Consider the following 14,638-nt stretch of genomic DNA (forward strand, 5'->3'; position numbering starts at 1 on the left):
TGCTGCTGCCCCCTGATGGAAGAACCGGTGCCGTGCACCACTCGGGCCAAGAGCTCTGACTACAAGACTGACGACTATCAAGCTTTTAAACAAACCCGAGGACAGAAAGACATGGATTCAATGGATAAATGATAGAATGATTAATCAATTAATTGATCAATGTTCAAACTGATGAATGGATACACAGATGGATGGATGAACAAATAAAAAAAAACAGAAGGATGGATGTACAGATTTGTGGATGAATAAGAAAACGGACGGACGGATGGATGGACGGATGTTGACCTCTGTGTGTTTGTGTCGTCAGGCGTCCCTCACCAAGCTGATGGAGACTCTGGATCAATCAGAGCCGTACTTCGTCAAGTGCATCCGCTCCAATGCAGAGAAGGTATTTCCTGCAGCTTATTCAGCATCTACGCACTCGCCATGTTTTCTTCATACCAAACTCTTCTGCTCCTCGTCTGCCTCAGCTGCCGCTGCGCTTCAACGACAGCCTGGTGCTCAGGCAGCTGCGCTACACCGGAATGCTGGAGACGGTCCGGATCCGCCAGTCGGGATACAGCATCAAGCACACCTTCCAGGTAACCCTGTGCCGCCGTCTGTCTGAACATGCTGCGCGGTTAGCAGCCACTTTCCAGATCTCCCATCAACTGTCTGCTGCCGTTCAGGAGTTCGTTCGCCATTTTCATGTGCTGCTGCCTCGGGGAACGAGCCCCACCAAGTCCGGGATCCGAGAGTTCTTCAGACGGATCCACCTGCCTCCCGCCGGGTACCAAGTGGGCCACACGATGGTGCGTCACCTGGAAGTCAGGTTTCCGTCTTCTCTCTCTCGTTTCTGCCTGATTGTAACTTTTTAAAAAACTTTGCCAGGTGTTCCTGCGCGAGGCGGAGCGCCAACGTTTGCAGACTCTCCTCCACCAGGAGGTGCTGAGGCGAATCATGATGCTGCAGCGCCGCTTCAGAGCCGTCCTGGAGAGGAGACACTTTGTCAGCATGAGGCGAGCGGCGCGCGTCATCCAGGTTAGAAGAGGAGACTGGGATGTTTGGTTTCCTCTCTCTTCTCATGATTTTCATTTTCTGGCTATTCTCTACTTTGTATTTTTTAGTCAAGACCTTTCAAACCAACAAAGATTGTTCTCGAGAAATACCCTGGATTGTTATTCATTTCAGAAAATAAAAGGAGCAGTCCCTGCTGTAATATGTACAATACTGTCACAAGACTATTAAGAACAGTAATACATTATAGCATGTAAATGTGAATGGAAATCGGGTTTTATTTAGTTCATTTCTATTGTTTTTATCTGAAACGTTTTAAAAACGTGCCTTTAAAACTGTCTGAATTTGAAAAAGTGAACAAACCCGGTCCTGTCCTGTCTCTCCTTTATTAACCTACCCCTGCTTTTCCATCTCCCTGGCGATCTCCAGCAATGGTGGCGATCGTGTCTCCTCAGGCAGTCTGCCATGGACTCGAGCGTTGAGGAAGAGGAGGCGGCGGCGGTGTGTCTGCAGTCGGCGTGGCGCGGATACAGGGAACGCAGGCGGTTCCTGCAGCAGCGGGCGTCCGCCGTCACCATACAGCGCAGCTGGAGAAGCTGCCGCCAGCGCCGCTGGACCCAGGCGGCCGTAGTCATCCAGTCGGTTTGGAGGCGGGTCAGGGCACGGAACCGCTTCTGTAGGGCGCGCAGCTCCGTGACGCAGCTGCAGGCCATCGGCCGGGGACACCTGGCTCGAGTCAGGTGGGTGGAGATTTGGACGTGTTTAAGATGATCTGGTATTTCTATTTCTAATTTCTAAGTTACAACAAACTACTGACATAGAATAAAAAATGTAGAACATGCCACAGTATTTAAACTGTTTTTATGCATTTCTCATGTTTAAACGGGGTTCAAAAAATCTATTCATCCCACAAACGCTTGGTGTAGAAACCACACTTTTTACAGCATTTCACAAGTTTAAAACATGATTGAAATGTCTTGAAGTAAGTTTCAAATGTTTCAGCAAAGATCCCAAACTTTAAATGAAATTCACTCGGATGATCAGTGAATGTCAGCTCCGACAATAACTCCTAATAATCAGTTGAGCAACTGAATATTAAAGAAAGACATCTTTGTTGCCAGATCCATTTAAAACGTTTTACTTGCTGCCCCCAAGTGGCCAAGAACAGTATTGTTTGACTTAAGGTTTCTGTCTTTTGAAAGCTCTTGAGAGAGATGTCTCTGATGCTTAACTTCAAACCACCTGCAGGTTTAAGCTCCTGAGGGAGCAGAGTGAAATGCTCAGCAGACGGCCGAGGCCTGACACAGAAACAGACGCGGGGGACCTGGAGGACTCGGCTCCATCAGGACTGGACGTTTCTGTTAGCGCAGACTCTTCCGAGGAACCTGATCCCACCAAGACGGACCGAGATGAGGACTCTGAGCGATCCAGGAGCACGGACGAGATGAGCCACAAGAACCGGTCGAAGCGGGAGAGCAGGCGCATGAGAGAACTGGAGCAGGCCCAGTTCAGCTTGGAGCTCCTCAAAGTCAGAACCACCAGCATGGGGGGTTCTCTCCCAGAAGACGCCGCCGCTGACAGCAGCCTCGCTCAGACGGATGACCGGCATCAAAGACTGTCGCCACAGGAATCCCTGGCTAGTCACGGCAGTTTTGAGATGCTCAGCGTAGATGAAATGGAGATGGAAGGAAGACCTCTGGAAATTCTCCGAGATTCAAACCACAATGAGCAACCAATGAAGGAGCTGAGGTCAGAGGGACCGAGGGCAACGTTTTACATCCCTTCGGACCAGAGTCCAGTTAATAAACCCAACCTGGGAAGTCCTGGGAGATCCGTCAAAGATAGAAAGGAGTCGGTTTCCCGAAGGCCTGTGGTGGTGTTGATCAGCATGCAGAAAGAGAGTCCTGTGGAGGAAGGGGAGCTACTGGCAGTTCACACCCTAGAAGGGGCTTCTCAAGCGGGACCCTTGGACTCCTCTACCACACCCAGTGAAGGTGTTGGTGCACCCAAACGCAAGGAGCAACCCACTGAAGTCTTCCCCCCACCGAAGAGAGATGTAGCTGGGGCGGAGAAGCCCTCAAAGCTTCCAACTCAAGCACTACGACGAGAGAACCCAGAGGAACCAGCACTTTGTCCCCCAAAGGTGAACGTCCAAATCGGCCAAAAGTCTGGGGTGTCCACTGTTCTTCCAGGTAAGAAGGAAAGGAAGACGGTCCGTCCTGCACAGGAGGCTCCCAGCCCGATACTGGACACCAAACCGCCAAAAGCCCAGAAGAAGAGCTCCGCTCAGACTGTGATCGTGAACATGGTGGAGAAACCGTCCAGCACTGTGTTCTCTCCACCCAGACGCAAGCTGCCTTTCTCCAAGTGAGTAAAAGTTGAGCATCGAACAACACACACCGTCTCCTTGAACGTTCTGACGGTTTGTTACATTACAGTCTCGAACGTCAATGCGACTGTGTAAGGATTTGATGTGAAGTACAGCGTATTTGGGAGGTTTATAGAAATTTGACTAAATTGTGAAGTGCGACACGCTGAGTTGTGTTGCAACCTGATCCTAAACATTAGCTCTGCTTGCGATAAAGCGCGATGGTGTTCAGCAGAAGCTACTGCATGAAGAGTTCATAACCAAGCTTCAACTTGCATGGCAAACTTTATTCAATGGAAAATTTACAAAACAAACAAGTTAATTAGCACTTGGGAAATTAACTGGAAAATTTCATTTCGGGGAAGATAAACGTTTTTAAAGCTGGAAAGCAAAATCAGCTCTGCTATTAGTGGATAATGCTGTGCCTGCCAATATGAAAAAACCAATAAGATCCATTGAAGTTTGTGTTATATTATAGCAAAATGTTCAAATGGTGGGGATATTATTCTGATTTATATCGGGAGTGTAACTGAATAATGACAAAACACTCGTCAGAGCAATAGATCTAGGATGTCAAAGTGAGAGCTGTGCTCTATGCCGGATTCAAAAGTAATGTCTGAAATGTTGGAAGAAGAAATTTCTTCCCACGTTTCTGTTTTTTCCACTTTCGCTAAGCCTGGCTAATAAAACAAGCCAACGTGTCTGGCAGTGATGGAAGGAACAAGACTGGAGTCTTTGTGTCCAGCCTCCTGAAACATGTCTGTTTGTTGCAGGTCGGATAAGGATTTGGTGAACCAGGAGAGATCTCTCTCTCTTTCTATGCACAGAGACGACTCTGAATCTGCTGGATCCAGAAACAGAGAGGTCAGAAATGTCAACATGCATCTTCCTCAGTGTGACACCTGCATGCGTGTAGTTCAGTTTGTTTTCAACTCATGAAAGGAATGTCTTTCTCCACTGGAAATATGTCCAGTCATCAGCTGCATTGCACATGCACGCCTATACAGTGTTGATCTTGTTGCTGTGGTTACCTGGCAGCAGGTGGGCCGCCCCGGCCCCAAAAAGAAAGCCAGAATGTCCCGGACGCGCTCCGACTTCCTGACCCGCTGTAACTCGGAGGGGGCCACCCAGTCAGACGACGACGACGAATACTACATCCCCGCACACTCCTGCACGCTGCCCCCCTCCCTGTCTCCTCCACGCGCCGGCCCCAACACCGACTGTCACAGTGACTCCGAGATGGTAAAAATGCCAGATCTCCAGGGGTCCCTGGGCCTCCAAACGAACTTCCTGTCCACTTTGCTCCCCCCTAGCCCCGCCTTCTTCCACCCTTTTTCTTTTCCGCGAGTGAATTTGATCACTCATGGCGACGGGGGCGGAGCTCATTTGACAATGCTAACCCCACTTTCACCACCACCTGCAGCACAAAACAGCTGTTTCTGCACTAGTCTGAACGTAACGCACTCATATTTCTGCTCACCAGCGAAGGTGAAGAAGTCTCTCGCCTTCTGCAGCGCATGGTCTTGCACATACCTGGAGAGCCATGTTGTCTTCAGACATCACTGCCTTCCTCATCTCTCACCTCTTCTACTTCTTCATAGGGATACACCAACAGTAGGGGTGTTGCACACCGTGGTGAAATGATCTGGATGCAAATTTGTTTTCTTCCTGTTCGTTTCTTACTTCATGTTGGTAAATAATGGGAAACGCAGTAATAAGTTACATTGACAAAGGCTCTCTACCTGTTTTGGAAAAATTGTCGGAAAAAACTGAAAACGTCAGAGTTACCTGATCTCTGCCGGAGTTCAATGCATGTTTGTCTCGTGTGACAGATGGATCTGTCCTGACGGCACGTCAGCATGCGTCACATGTCCCACTGCATGCCACGCACGTCTCCTGCATGCTTGAAACTGAGAGAAAACTTCAAACAAAGTGGGGTCTCACTGATAAATTCATCTCCTAACCCAATATTAGCCAAGCGTTCGGCGTCCGGTTCTGTCAGTGTCTCTTTTAGCACATCACTGTTGATGTCTTCTACTAATAGATGCATCTTTTCTCACGGTGTAACCACAAACTCCAAGATATTTTATTGAGATTTCATGTGATAGACCGACACAAAGTAGAGAGAAACTGTGAAGTGGAAATAACATTTTTAAAGGTGTTATGAGTATGTATTCAGGCCCCTTTACTCTGACGCCCCAAAAATCGAGTGCAACCAAGACAATAAATCTTGTCATTGTACCAACGTAAAGTGTGTGGTAATACAAAATAATTGCTCTGTTGACTCAACTAACAGAGAAATACAGTCACCAAAACATAAATGCATATAATAAATTAGAGTGTCTCAATAGTTAAATCTAAAAAAAGAAAACAGTTTTTTACAAAAGATTTATCTCGTTTTCTGTATCTGCCATCAGAGGGCAGCAGCTCAAGCATCACAGCCAGAGTGTCCTGGGTATGAACGGCGTAACTCATGAACATATGACAGTTTATCGCAGTAACAGCATATTTCACTAAAAACTGTGAGACATGTTAACAGGCAAAGGCTAAACAACACAAAAGCAACTAATTTGCTCCAGAAAATCGATGACCATTTATGCTTATGGGCACCAAGACGGGCAGCAACAGTTCAGTCAGACTTTCACCAACTGAACTCAACCATCACTTTGGTCTCATAGGTGACAATGACGATGTTTGACACCAACCAAACCGCGGTGGGTTCGTCTGCAAACTGGACAACGGCATTGTCAAGATGGTTGCTGTACCCGGTTATAGGTGTGCAGAAATCACTAGCTGGCAGCTAGATAGCGATTGAGGCTACCACTAACTAGCTGCTAATGTACCCTAGTTTTCTAATGGCTAGTGAGCTAAAGATGGGTGAAGTTAATGATTCACCCATCATGATTATGCTCTACTTTATGTTGGGTCTTATTATTTCAAACAATCCTAATATGATTCACTGCTTCATTGGGATTGATGTGGCAAAAGAAACCTGTTCCTGGAGAGTCTCTGCAAACTTTGTCTGCTTCTACAGCATCCTGGACAAACCTGACGCCTTCCAGGGTGACTGAGGGAAAGTTTGCTGCGTTTTCTGACATCTTTTTTTCTGCCCTGCAGTCTCATAAAGAGCAGAAAAAGCTCCATAAGACCATGTCATCAGGGGACCTGGGCAAAGTGGAGATCCTCAGGAAATCTTCCAGTCAGGATGGAAGGTAGGATTTTTAGTCTTTTTAAATTGAATATTCAATAAAACTAGGCTTCTCAACATGAGTTTTTCACTTTTTGTCCTGGATGTCCGATGTCAATTTCAGCAGGATGAGGGGTAAGATGCGTTTCTGGAGCAAGACGAAACACAGCGAGAAAAAACTGTCTAGGGAGAAGCAAACCAGCAGGAGTGAGGCTGGTGAGACGCATGGTAAAAATACACAATTTATTAACACACACAGTAAATCTTAAGATCGCTGATGGTGAATTTCCATCATTTCGCTCTGCTAGAAAGTGCGTCTCCTCCGCGGAGTCCAGACTTGGAAGTGGTTCCTTCGCAGGAGATCCGGGACACCAAGGAGAACAAGGAGCCCTCTCCAAAGGTGAAGCGGCGCCGCAGCTTAAAGATCAGCAGCATCGCCGTGGAACCGGCCCAGTGGCAGAACGACTCGCTGCACATCCTCACCTCGGCCCACGACTACCGCACCATGAACGAATTTCTCATGAAGAAGGTCGCTGCTGATCATCCTGTCATACTACTTATATCCCCAAACACTTTACACAAACAGCCGAGCTTATTGAAATCTAGCAAGCCTGGCACCCAGCGGTGCTAACTAAAAGCACCGCTGGTGCTTTTAGTTAGCACTAGTCATCAACATTAGTTTCTGGGAAGCACTACAACAAAACAATATACTGTATAGCAGAAGAAACAATAATGTGCTCATTTCAACTCTAATGAAATCCAGTGATTTGAAACTCTCAGGCTTGTTCTTGATCAAATATTTTACATGTTTCTATGATGCCCTTCGATATTGTATTCATGTTTGTATCTTGGAAAATCTCTGAAAAATAACTCTGTGAAAGCTAAGTCCTCTAAATGGTTGAAAGTTAGCAAATGCACTAAATGGTCAAATTAGCTCAGCTGTCAGGGAGTTGGCACAAGAGTGCCCTCTAGCACCAATCAGAACTTTTTGATTTATGATCATTAGAGCTCAGATTGTAACACATAAAATGTGGTTGATTCAATACGTGATGTGAAGCTTCAACAACAAATAGCCGTGTTGTCAGATTAATAAGTCCCTCAAAATATTCTTCACTCAAACAAATTTGTGTCCACAGATCGCGGACTTGGACTCAGAAGACAGTAAAAAGGACACCATGGTCGACGTTGTCTTCAAGAAATCACTGAAGGAGTTCAGGATCAACATCTTCAACTCGTACTCCACCGCCCTGGCTGTACGTCTCCGCCTTTTGTATTTACCATCCAATTCTACAAGTGTTGACTTGCTACATGTTGCATCGAACATTTTTAAAAGTAATGCTAGGTTTCATTTCCTGAATCTATTCCTTTTTGTTGTTGTTTCGATCAGATGGATGACGGGAGGAGCATCCGCTACAAAGACCTGCACGCGCTGTTCGAGCACATCCTGGAGAAGACCATGCGTCTGGAGCAGAGGGACTGGAGTGAGTCGCCGGTGAAGGTGTGGGTCAACACCTTCAAGGTCTTCCTGGACGAATTCATGACCGAGTACAAACCTATGGAGGGAACCATCGGCAGGGTATGAAAGACGAAAACCAGACGGTTTACATCCTTTCACGCTAGTTGGACTGCAGTTTTCAGACAAGTTATCTGTGGCATAATCGTAATTTGAGAATTTAATGTTACATTTGGTGAACTAATGCTGTGCTTAAAGTTTAGCAAGTGTATAAAATGCACAAGGTAACTCATTTTTCTCTGTTTCCTGTTAGACTCTAAAGCGTGAACACAAAAAATCCAGGAAGAAGGAAACTGATATCGTAAGTTCAAAATATTACCATATACACAGATCCTTACTTCTTATAGTCATCAGGATCTACAGCAACTCTGAAGAAGATTGGATAGTATGAGTTACATTTAATTTTCCTTTGGCTTTAATTAAGTATTTTTACATTTTAATTTTGAAAACAAATGTGTAATGCAACATTCACATTTTATTTGTAAAAACAAAACAACTTCTCCCACTTCACATTTCTGCATCACTTTATGTTGCTTTGTTTCATAGTAAAACAGAAGTTGGAAAGAGTTAAAAAGATGCATAAAATGCCAGCTAGAAAGTTAGCTAGAAACCCACTAGTTAATTAGCTACTAGCTTTGTAGAAAGCCAGCTGGCTAGTTAACTAGCTAGTTAGCCAGCAGGCTACACATTGGATAAAAGTTTTACAAACCACTGTAGTTTGAAGCTAATCCTCAAAAACTGCTTCTTTGCGTGATCTGACTAATGGGTCTGCTGCCCCCTGCAGGTGGAAGAGCATAATGGACACATCTTTAAGTCCACTCAGTACAGCATCCCGACCTACTGCGAGTACTGCTCCTCCCTGATCTGGATGATGGACCGAGCCTGCGTTTGCAAATGTAAGGATGCAAACCTTGAGAAAATGTCACATGGAAAACATGATCAATTGACCCAAAGATGATATTAAGTTAGAGAACAAAGATACAGAATGCACCACTACAGATTTCCCATCAGCGTGTGTAGCTTGTGTGTGTTGGATACTCTCTGTGTGTTGGACACAGAGAGTCCAACACACTCTCTGTGCACACTGTTTCCCACTAAACCAACACACTTTCCATATGTGTGCCTGAGTGTCGGCAAAATTCGATTACACCTCCCTCTCCCCTCATAAATCCGTCTTCTATCTAGTTAGAAAGCTTTCTTCCCAGCGGCGCTGAGAGAGCCGCCTCGACTCTTCACTCCATTCTCAGTTTATTCTTTTACCTTTTTTTGCCTGGGCTGGAGTTGTTGCTGCATCGATAGCGTTGTTTGTTTTCGGTCTGCAGTGTGCCGCTACGCCTGCCACAGGAAGTGCTGCTCCAAGATGACCACCAAGTGCAGTAAAAAGGTACGTTTGATCCAGATCCTCTATTTTTTTTAGCATTTTCAGATGCTGCGATGTTCGATCGACTGTTCCTTTAAAAACAAAGGATGGAAAATATTTCAGTCAAAGCACGATGATACAATGGAGGCAAATTAAAAAATGAGATGCTGATAGATTTTTCCTCTTTCATCCAGTTTTAGAGTATGTTACAACCAGGGAGTCACGTCTAATTTCAGAACTTGAAAACATTTTAAAGGAAAAATCCACAGCTGCAAAACATACAATATTCAGACTCATTAAAGTTTTCACTTTTTGTCACATTATGACGACAAACCTCACCATGCTTTAAAGGAAAGGTAGCGCATATTTGTTAAGTACAAGTAAAATGATTTATATAAATACAAATAAATCTAAATGCTTTGCAAAGCCACATTTTGCTGCAATGCACTTCCAAATCAAGAGATGGAAAGTTTTACTGGAAAATGAGAATCGGTGAACATCATTTTGGAAGTGTTGCCTCAAAAATGAAATCCAAGCACCTTTCTTGGATTTCAGTCTGAATATTGAATTCTAACAAAAAGTTTGATCTAAACCATTTTAGTCTTTGTCTTGGTCACGAGGTTTATTAGCATGTTTTTGACCTGTGCTTAGCTTTTTTCTACATAGATTTTAACTTGATTAAAACCTGTAACACATAAAGACCTGGAACCTTTAGATTGTGGTGTTGGTACATCCCCACAAATCACAAGCAACATCCATGACAATAACAACAACGGACAACAAACCTTCTTCTCTTGGCCCACTCGGGAAAAACGATCTGATTGGACGCTAGTAAAGTCTTCTGTTCAAGTTGTGTTAAAAGTAGCTATACTGTCAGTGAAGCTAAAATAGCACCTAAATGCTAAACATTTTTCATCAGCACAGACGTCCTAAACGCTAACGTTAGCATCCACATTTCTAAAGAGGTTCCATGAAGGTTCCTGAAACACTTTAAAGCTGAATGGATAGAATAGCACTTTGCACCAATTCGGTGGTTACATAACTGATTAAAAGCAATACATATATTTTCTGTTGAGCTCATGTATCTTGTTATTGAATGATTTAGCAGCAAGAAGGGTTTTTGAAATGAAAATGTTGCTTATTTTGTCAACTAAACTGCGATTAGCTGCAGATGTTTAACCCATTGACAAGCTGTTTTATATCTTGAATCTGCAACTTAAACCCTGATCTGTCTGTCTGCTGTTTCTTGGTCATGACGATGCAAACCCTCGAAGACTTCCCAGAACAGCTGCTTTCATACTGAGATTGGGTTTCGCCCAGATGGACTCGATTTACAAATTAGGAGACTTCACTATTAAAAAAAATGTCTGCACTGGATGTTACATTTAACTGCATTAAGATGTTTGAACACGTTCAGATTTTGCTGAAAAAAAACAAATTAAAGGAATGAATCATTTTATTTCTGTTTCTGAGTGATGCATTGTCTGAACTCTGAAATATAAAGTCCTGGCCTGCATAAACCTGCCTGTTTCAATTCTTCCTGTAATATAACAAAAACCTACGCAGCACAAAAGTAAACATGTGTCCTACTTTCAGGGATGGTTCCTATAAACAAGCGAAATGGCCCAACCCTGATTCACGCATGTTCTGTTTTGACTGCCATTTTTATCCTGTTTGTTTGTCTGCGTGTGTGTGTGCGTGTGTGTAGTACGACCCAGAGCTGTCGTCCCGTCAGTTTGGCGTGGAGTTGTCTCGTCTGACCAGTGAGGAGCGCGCCGTTCCCCAGCTGGTGGAGAAACTCATCAACTACATCGAGATGCACGGCCTCTACACAGAGGGAATCTACAGGAAGTCAGGCTCCACCAATAAGATCAAAGAACTCCGACAGGGCTTGGACACAGGTGAGATGCATTGCCATGCATTGTGAGATGCATTCCTACATCTTCTAAATACGTTATTGATGCTCACAACACCTATTATTACTTACATTTTGACTAGTTTTTAGATGTATGGTTTAAAAGCATATATACGGACAATGCTGCAAATTAGCTGTTGCTCTGAGCACTGTGACACAAACATGGGACTGCTGTTCTGTTCAGTTTGTCGATGTGTCCTTATCAAAATGAACTTAAATTAAATTAAAATGGCTACTTGCGTCTTCATCCTGCAGCTACAACCTCCACACCGAAGAGTGTTGTCAGAAAGAGGATCAGAATTTTAGCTTTTAAGATTCACAGTCAATAAAACATAAAATCCATAAATAATAGTCATCTGTGGTTTTCTAATACAAAACTAATCCTGCCTTCCTGCTCCAAGTCTTTTCTGACTGAATAGCTCGGATTACAAATGTCTTCCATGTTTGCTAGCTAATCTGCTAGTTATTCCTCACGCTCAGTGGGAGTTCATCTGTCCAAACTTCTCTTGTTGCTCCAGATGTGAGCACAGTCATTCTGGACGACTACAACATCCATGTCATTGCCAGCGTTCTCAAACAATGGCTCCGTGACCTGCCCAGCCCGCTCATGACCTTTGAACTGTATGAAGAGTTCCTCAGAGCCATGGGTAAGCTCTTTAGCTCTTTGTTTTCTGCATAAAGGCACCACCTGTTGCTGTTGGTTTACCTTTATGATGCTTCAGAAGGTGATGCCGTTTAGACAGACTGGGAAGATCTGGATTTTAGGAAAGTTTTTTAAGTCTGGATACTTATGGAAAACCGTTCATATGCTCAGAATTCATTTTCTGTTCTGTAACCATCCATCCATCCATCCATTGTGAATCAATGCATTCTCAATCTGTCAATCTTCACCTCTCCTGTCATCTATCTTTTCATCTTCCAGTTTGTCTGTCCATCCAGAACTATAGAAATATGTGCCACAAATTTCTCCATGTTTTTGTGTTCCTACCTCCATGTTGGCTGAAAATGACTGGAACCTCTGGGAACCTGCAGCTGAAAAACTGGAGTTTTGACATAACGTGATGTGTAGGAACCCGGTTTGAGCTCCTGATGTTGGCCTTGTGTTTCCAGGCCAACCGGACAAGCGGGAGGTGATTCAAGGCGTGTACTCTGTCATCGAGCAGCTTAGCCGGACACACCTCAGCACCCTGGAGCGCCTCATCTTCCACCTGGTCAGGTAGGAGATGAGTCCCACAAACGACCTGGTTCTGATCTTTGTGTTTGTTCAGTGCTGTATTCCTGAAGCCTGAATTGCACTCTCAGGGTGTGTTTTTCCTGTGTTGTGTTGCAGGATTTCCCTGCAGGAGGAGACCAACAGGATGTCCGCCAACGCTCTCGCCATCGTCTTTGCTCCCTGCATCCTCCGTTGCCCGGACACCATCGACCCGCTGCAGAGTGTCCAGGACATCAGCAAAACCACAGCGTACGTCTCGCTCTGGCTCCAAACAGTCCTCTGGATTCACAAACCCCTGCAAGGGTCTTTCAGCTGAGTTGCATGAAAGCTGCTCCTGCTTTTCCCACATGGATTGGTTCTCAAAGCTAACTTTTCAACATTGGCTTCTAGATAATAATAATAAAAAAATTAAAAATAAAACTTTACCCCTCAAGAAAGCTCTGGAAGTACAGGAAGTCTACTAGGATTGGAACTTTGTTCCATCTGTGTTGTTTCCTGGCAGTACAAATCACTTTCTGTCCATTTTGATTTTTCCCCTTTCTCCTGTGCTCCACCACTTAGACCTCGGTTTCTATCTGAATTAATCAGAACTTCGTCCGCAGGTGTGTGGAGCTGATCATCAACGAACAGATGAGCAAGTACAAAGCTCGTCTGAAGGACATCAGCAGTCTGGAGTTTGCAGAGAGCAAAGCCAAGAGCAGGCTGACCCACATCAGGAGATCCCTGGTAAGACTGGCCTCATAAGTTTCAGCTGTGTTGAGATCAATACTGCAGCGTAGATGATCGTCATGAGGCGTCATGTTCGCCGTTTCTGGACCCGTCCCGTCCACCCAGTGTTCTGCTCCATGAGCAGCTGGCATGGTTTCCTACTCAGCCATGGCAGGAGTTCATTTGCATCTTCATCCAAACCGTTTAAAACAAAACTAAAACATTTTTCAACACATGTGTAAATATGTCTATATGTAGACAAATGATACCCATATTTTCTTCTTTCACCCCAAAGAAGAAAATAAACATATCAGAAGGAAATGCTGACCTGTGAGGAGCATATTGTGGGATTGCAGTCCTTTGTAAAGACTTCACACCCTTTGAACTTTTTCAACACAAAGTAGTGAAAAATTGTGAAACTAAAGGAAAAGGATATAAATATATGTTTTGGCCACTGCTAGCTAAAAAGCACAAACCGTAAAGCACTAATCATAAACATTGGTTCCACTAACGCTAAAGCGCTACACCAACATGGTATTTAGAGGAGGCTAATGCTAAAACTGAAGGTTGTATCTCAGGTTGAAAAATTGTAACCCTAAAGCACTAATTGAATTTTGACTCTATTATATTAAATATATTGACTCACCAAGATTTATTATGTGTTATTAATTAAGACGAAGTTCACTCATGTGTATTTTCTTTCCACTTTACATTTATTCACTACTTTCTGTTGTGAAGTTACATATTGTGAAAAGGTTCAAGGGTTATGAATATTTCGCTTTCAAATCGAGGCAAATTCCTAAAAACGGTTGATTTTCTTTTTACTTAGTTTAGATTTCAGTTGTAAAACCATGATGTACGTCCTCTCTTCCTCCGCACCACGCATCACTCCATACGCTGACACTGTCGCTTCTCAAAGCACTCATCCGGGGTTCGACACATGACCTGGAGACCTTTCCTGCACATCTAACCCTCCTCTCTCTGCCCAATTCCTGACTATCGTCACTAGTGCAAGTAGCACAAAAGATGCATCATTTTAAGAAAATCTACTACCCAATGGACCTGCAAGGTGAAAATTAGTATAAACAACCTTTCAATGTTTGATGAAGGGAATTAATTTTATGTCCTCCAAAAGCAATGAGTTCGGTTTTATATATACATATACCTAAAGTCTACCTTTCTTCTTACCCTTTAATTAACCAAAGCCATTCTGATGTGACTACCATCAGCGATCCCTGACCCTGATCTGTCCTCCTTCCTTCCTTCCATTTCCCCATCCCTCCCCCTCCAGAAACCTGTACTAATTGCTGTTAGGTTTATGAGCATTACCCGCTCTGCCACCCCGGTATGTATGCCCCGCCCACACCATGTGCCTGCC

At 44.2% G+C, this 14,638-nt stretch overlaps 1 protein-coding gene across 7 annotated transcripts in view; it reads left to right on the forward strand.

The window, feature by feature from the left end:
- Positions 1–14,638, forward strand: part of LOC129367124 (unconventional myosin-IXAa-like) — a 121,329-nt gene that overhangs the window by 101,496 nt on the left and 5,195 nt on the right. For 2 of the 7 annotated variants that reach the window (XM_055041439.1, XM_055041454.1), the window contains exons 20-40: positions 308–388; positions 471–581; positions 669–791; positions 871–1,020; positions 1,426–1,736; positions 2,245–3,363; positions 4,138–4,228; positions 4,406–4,606; positions 6,482–6,576; positions 6,679–6,779; positions 6,860–7,080; positions 7,688–7,804; positions 7,939–8,127; positions 8,318–8,365; positions 8,849–8,960; positions 9,387–9,448; positions 11,133–11,325; positions 11,858–11,986; positions 12,450–12,555; positions 12,670–12,801; positions 13,155–13,278. In XM_055041439.1, the coding sequence (XP_054897414.1) occupies positions 308–388; positions 471–581; positions 669–791; positions 871–1,020; positions 1,426–1,736; positions 2,245–3,363; positions 4,138–4,228; positions 4,406–4,606; positions 6,482–6,576; positions 6,679–6,779; positions 6,860–7,080; positions 7,688–7,804; positions 7,939–8,127; positions 8,318–8,365; positions 8,849–8,960; positions 9,387–9,448; positions 11,133–11,325; positions 11,858–11,986; positions 12,450–12,555; positions 12,670–12,801; positions 13,155–13,278 (3,816 nt within the window). Of the gene's footprint in view, positions 1–307; positions 389–470; positions 582–668; positions 792–870; positions 1,021–1,425; positions 1,737–2,244; positions 3,364–4,137; positions 4,229–4,405; positions 4,607–6,481; positions 6,577–6,675; positions 6,780–6,859; positions 7,081–7,687; positions 7,805–7,938; positions 8,128–8,317; positions 8,366–8,848; positions 8,961–9,386; positions 9,449–11,132; positions 11,326–11,857; positions 11,987–12,449; positions 12,556–12,669; positions 12,802–13,154; positions 13,279–14,551; positions 14,606–14,638 lie in introns of all 7 variants that reach the window. The other 5 variants (XM_055041406.1, XM_055041414.1, XM_055041423.1 and 2 more) reach the window with 5 other exon arrangements.

This window comes from Poeciliopsis prolifica, unplaced genomic scaffold, assembly GCF_027474105.1.
Source record: "Poeciliopsis prolifica strain line A6 unplaced genomic scaffold, Auburn_PproV2 SCAFFOLD001, whole genome shotgun sequence".
Lineage (NCBI taxonomy): Eukaryota > Metazoa > Chordata > Actinopteri > Cyprinodontiformes > Poeciliidae > Poeciliopsis > Poeciliopsis prolifica.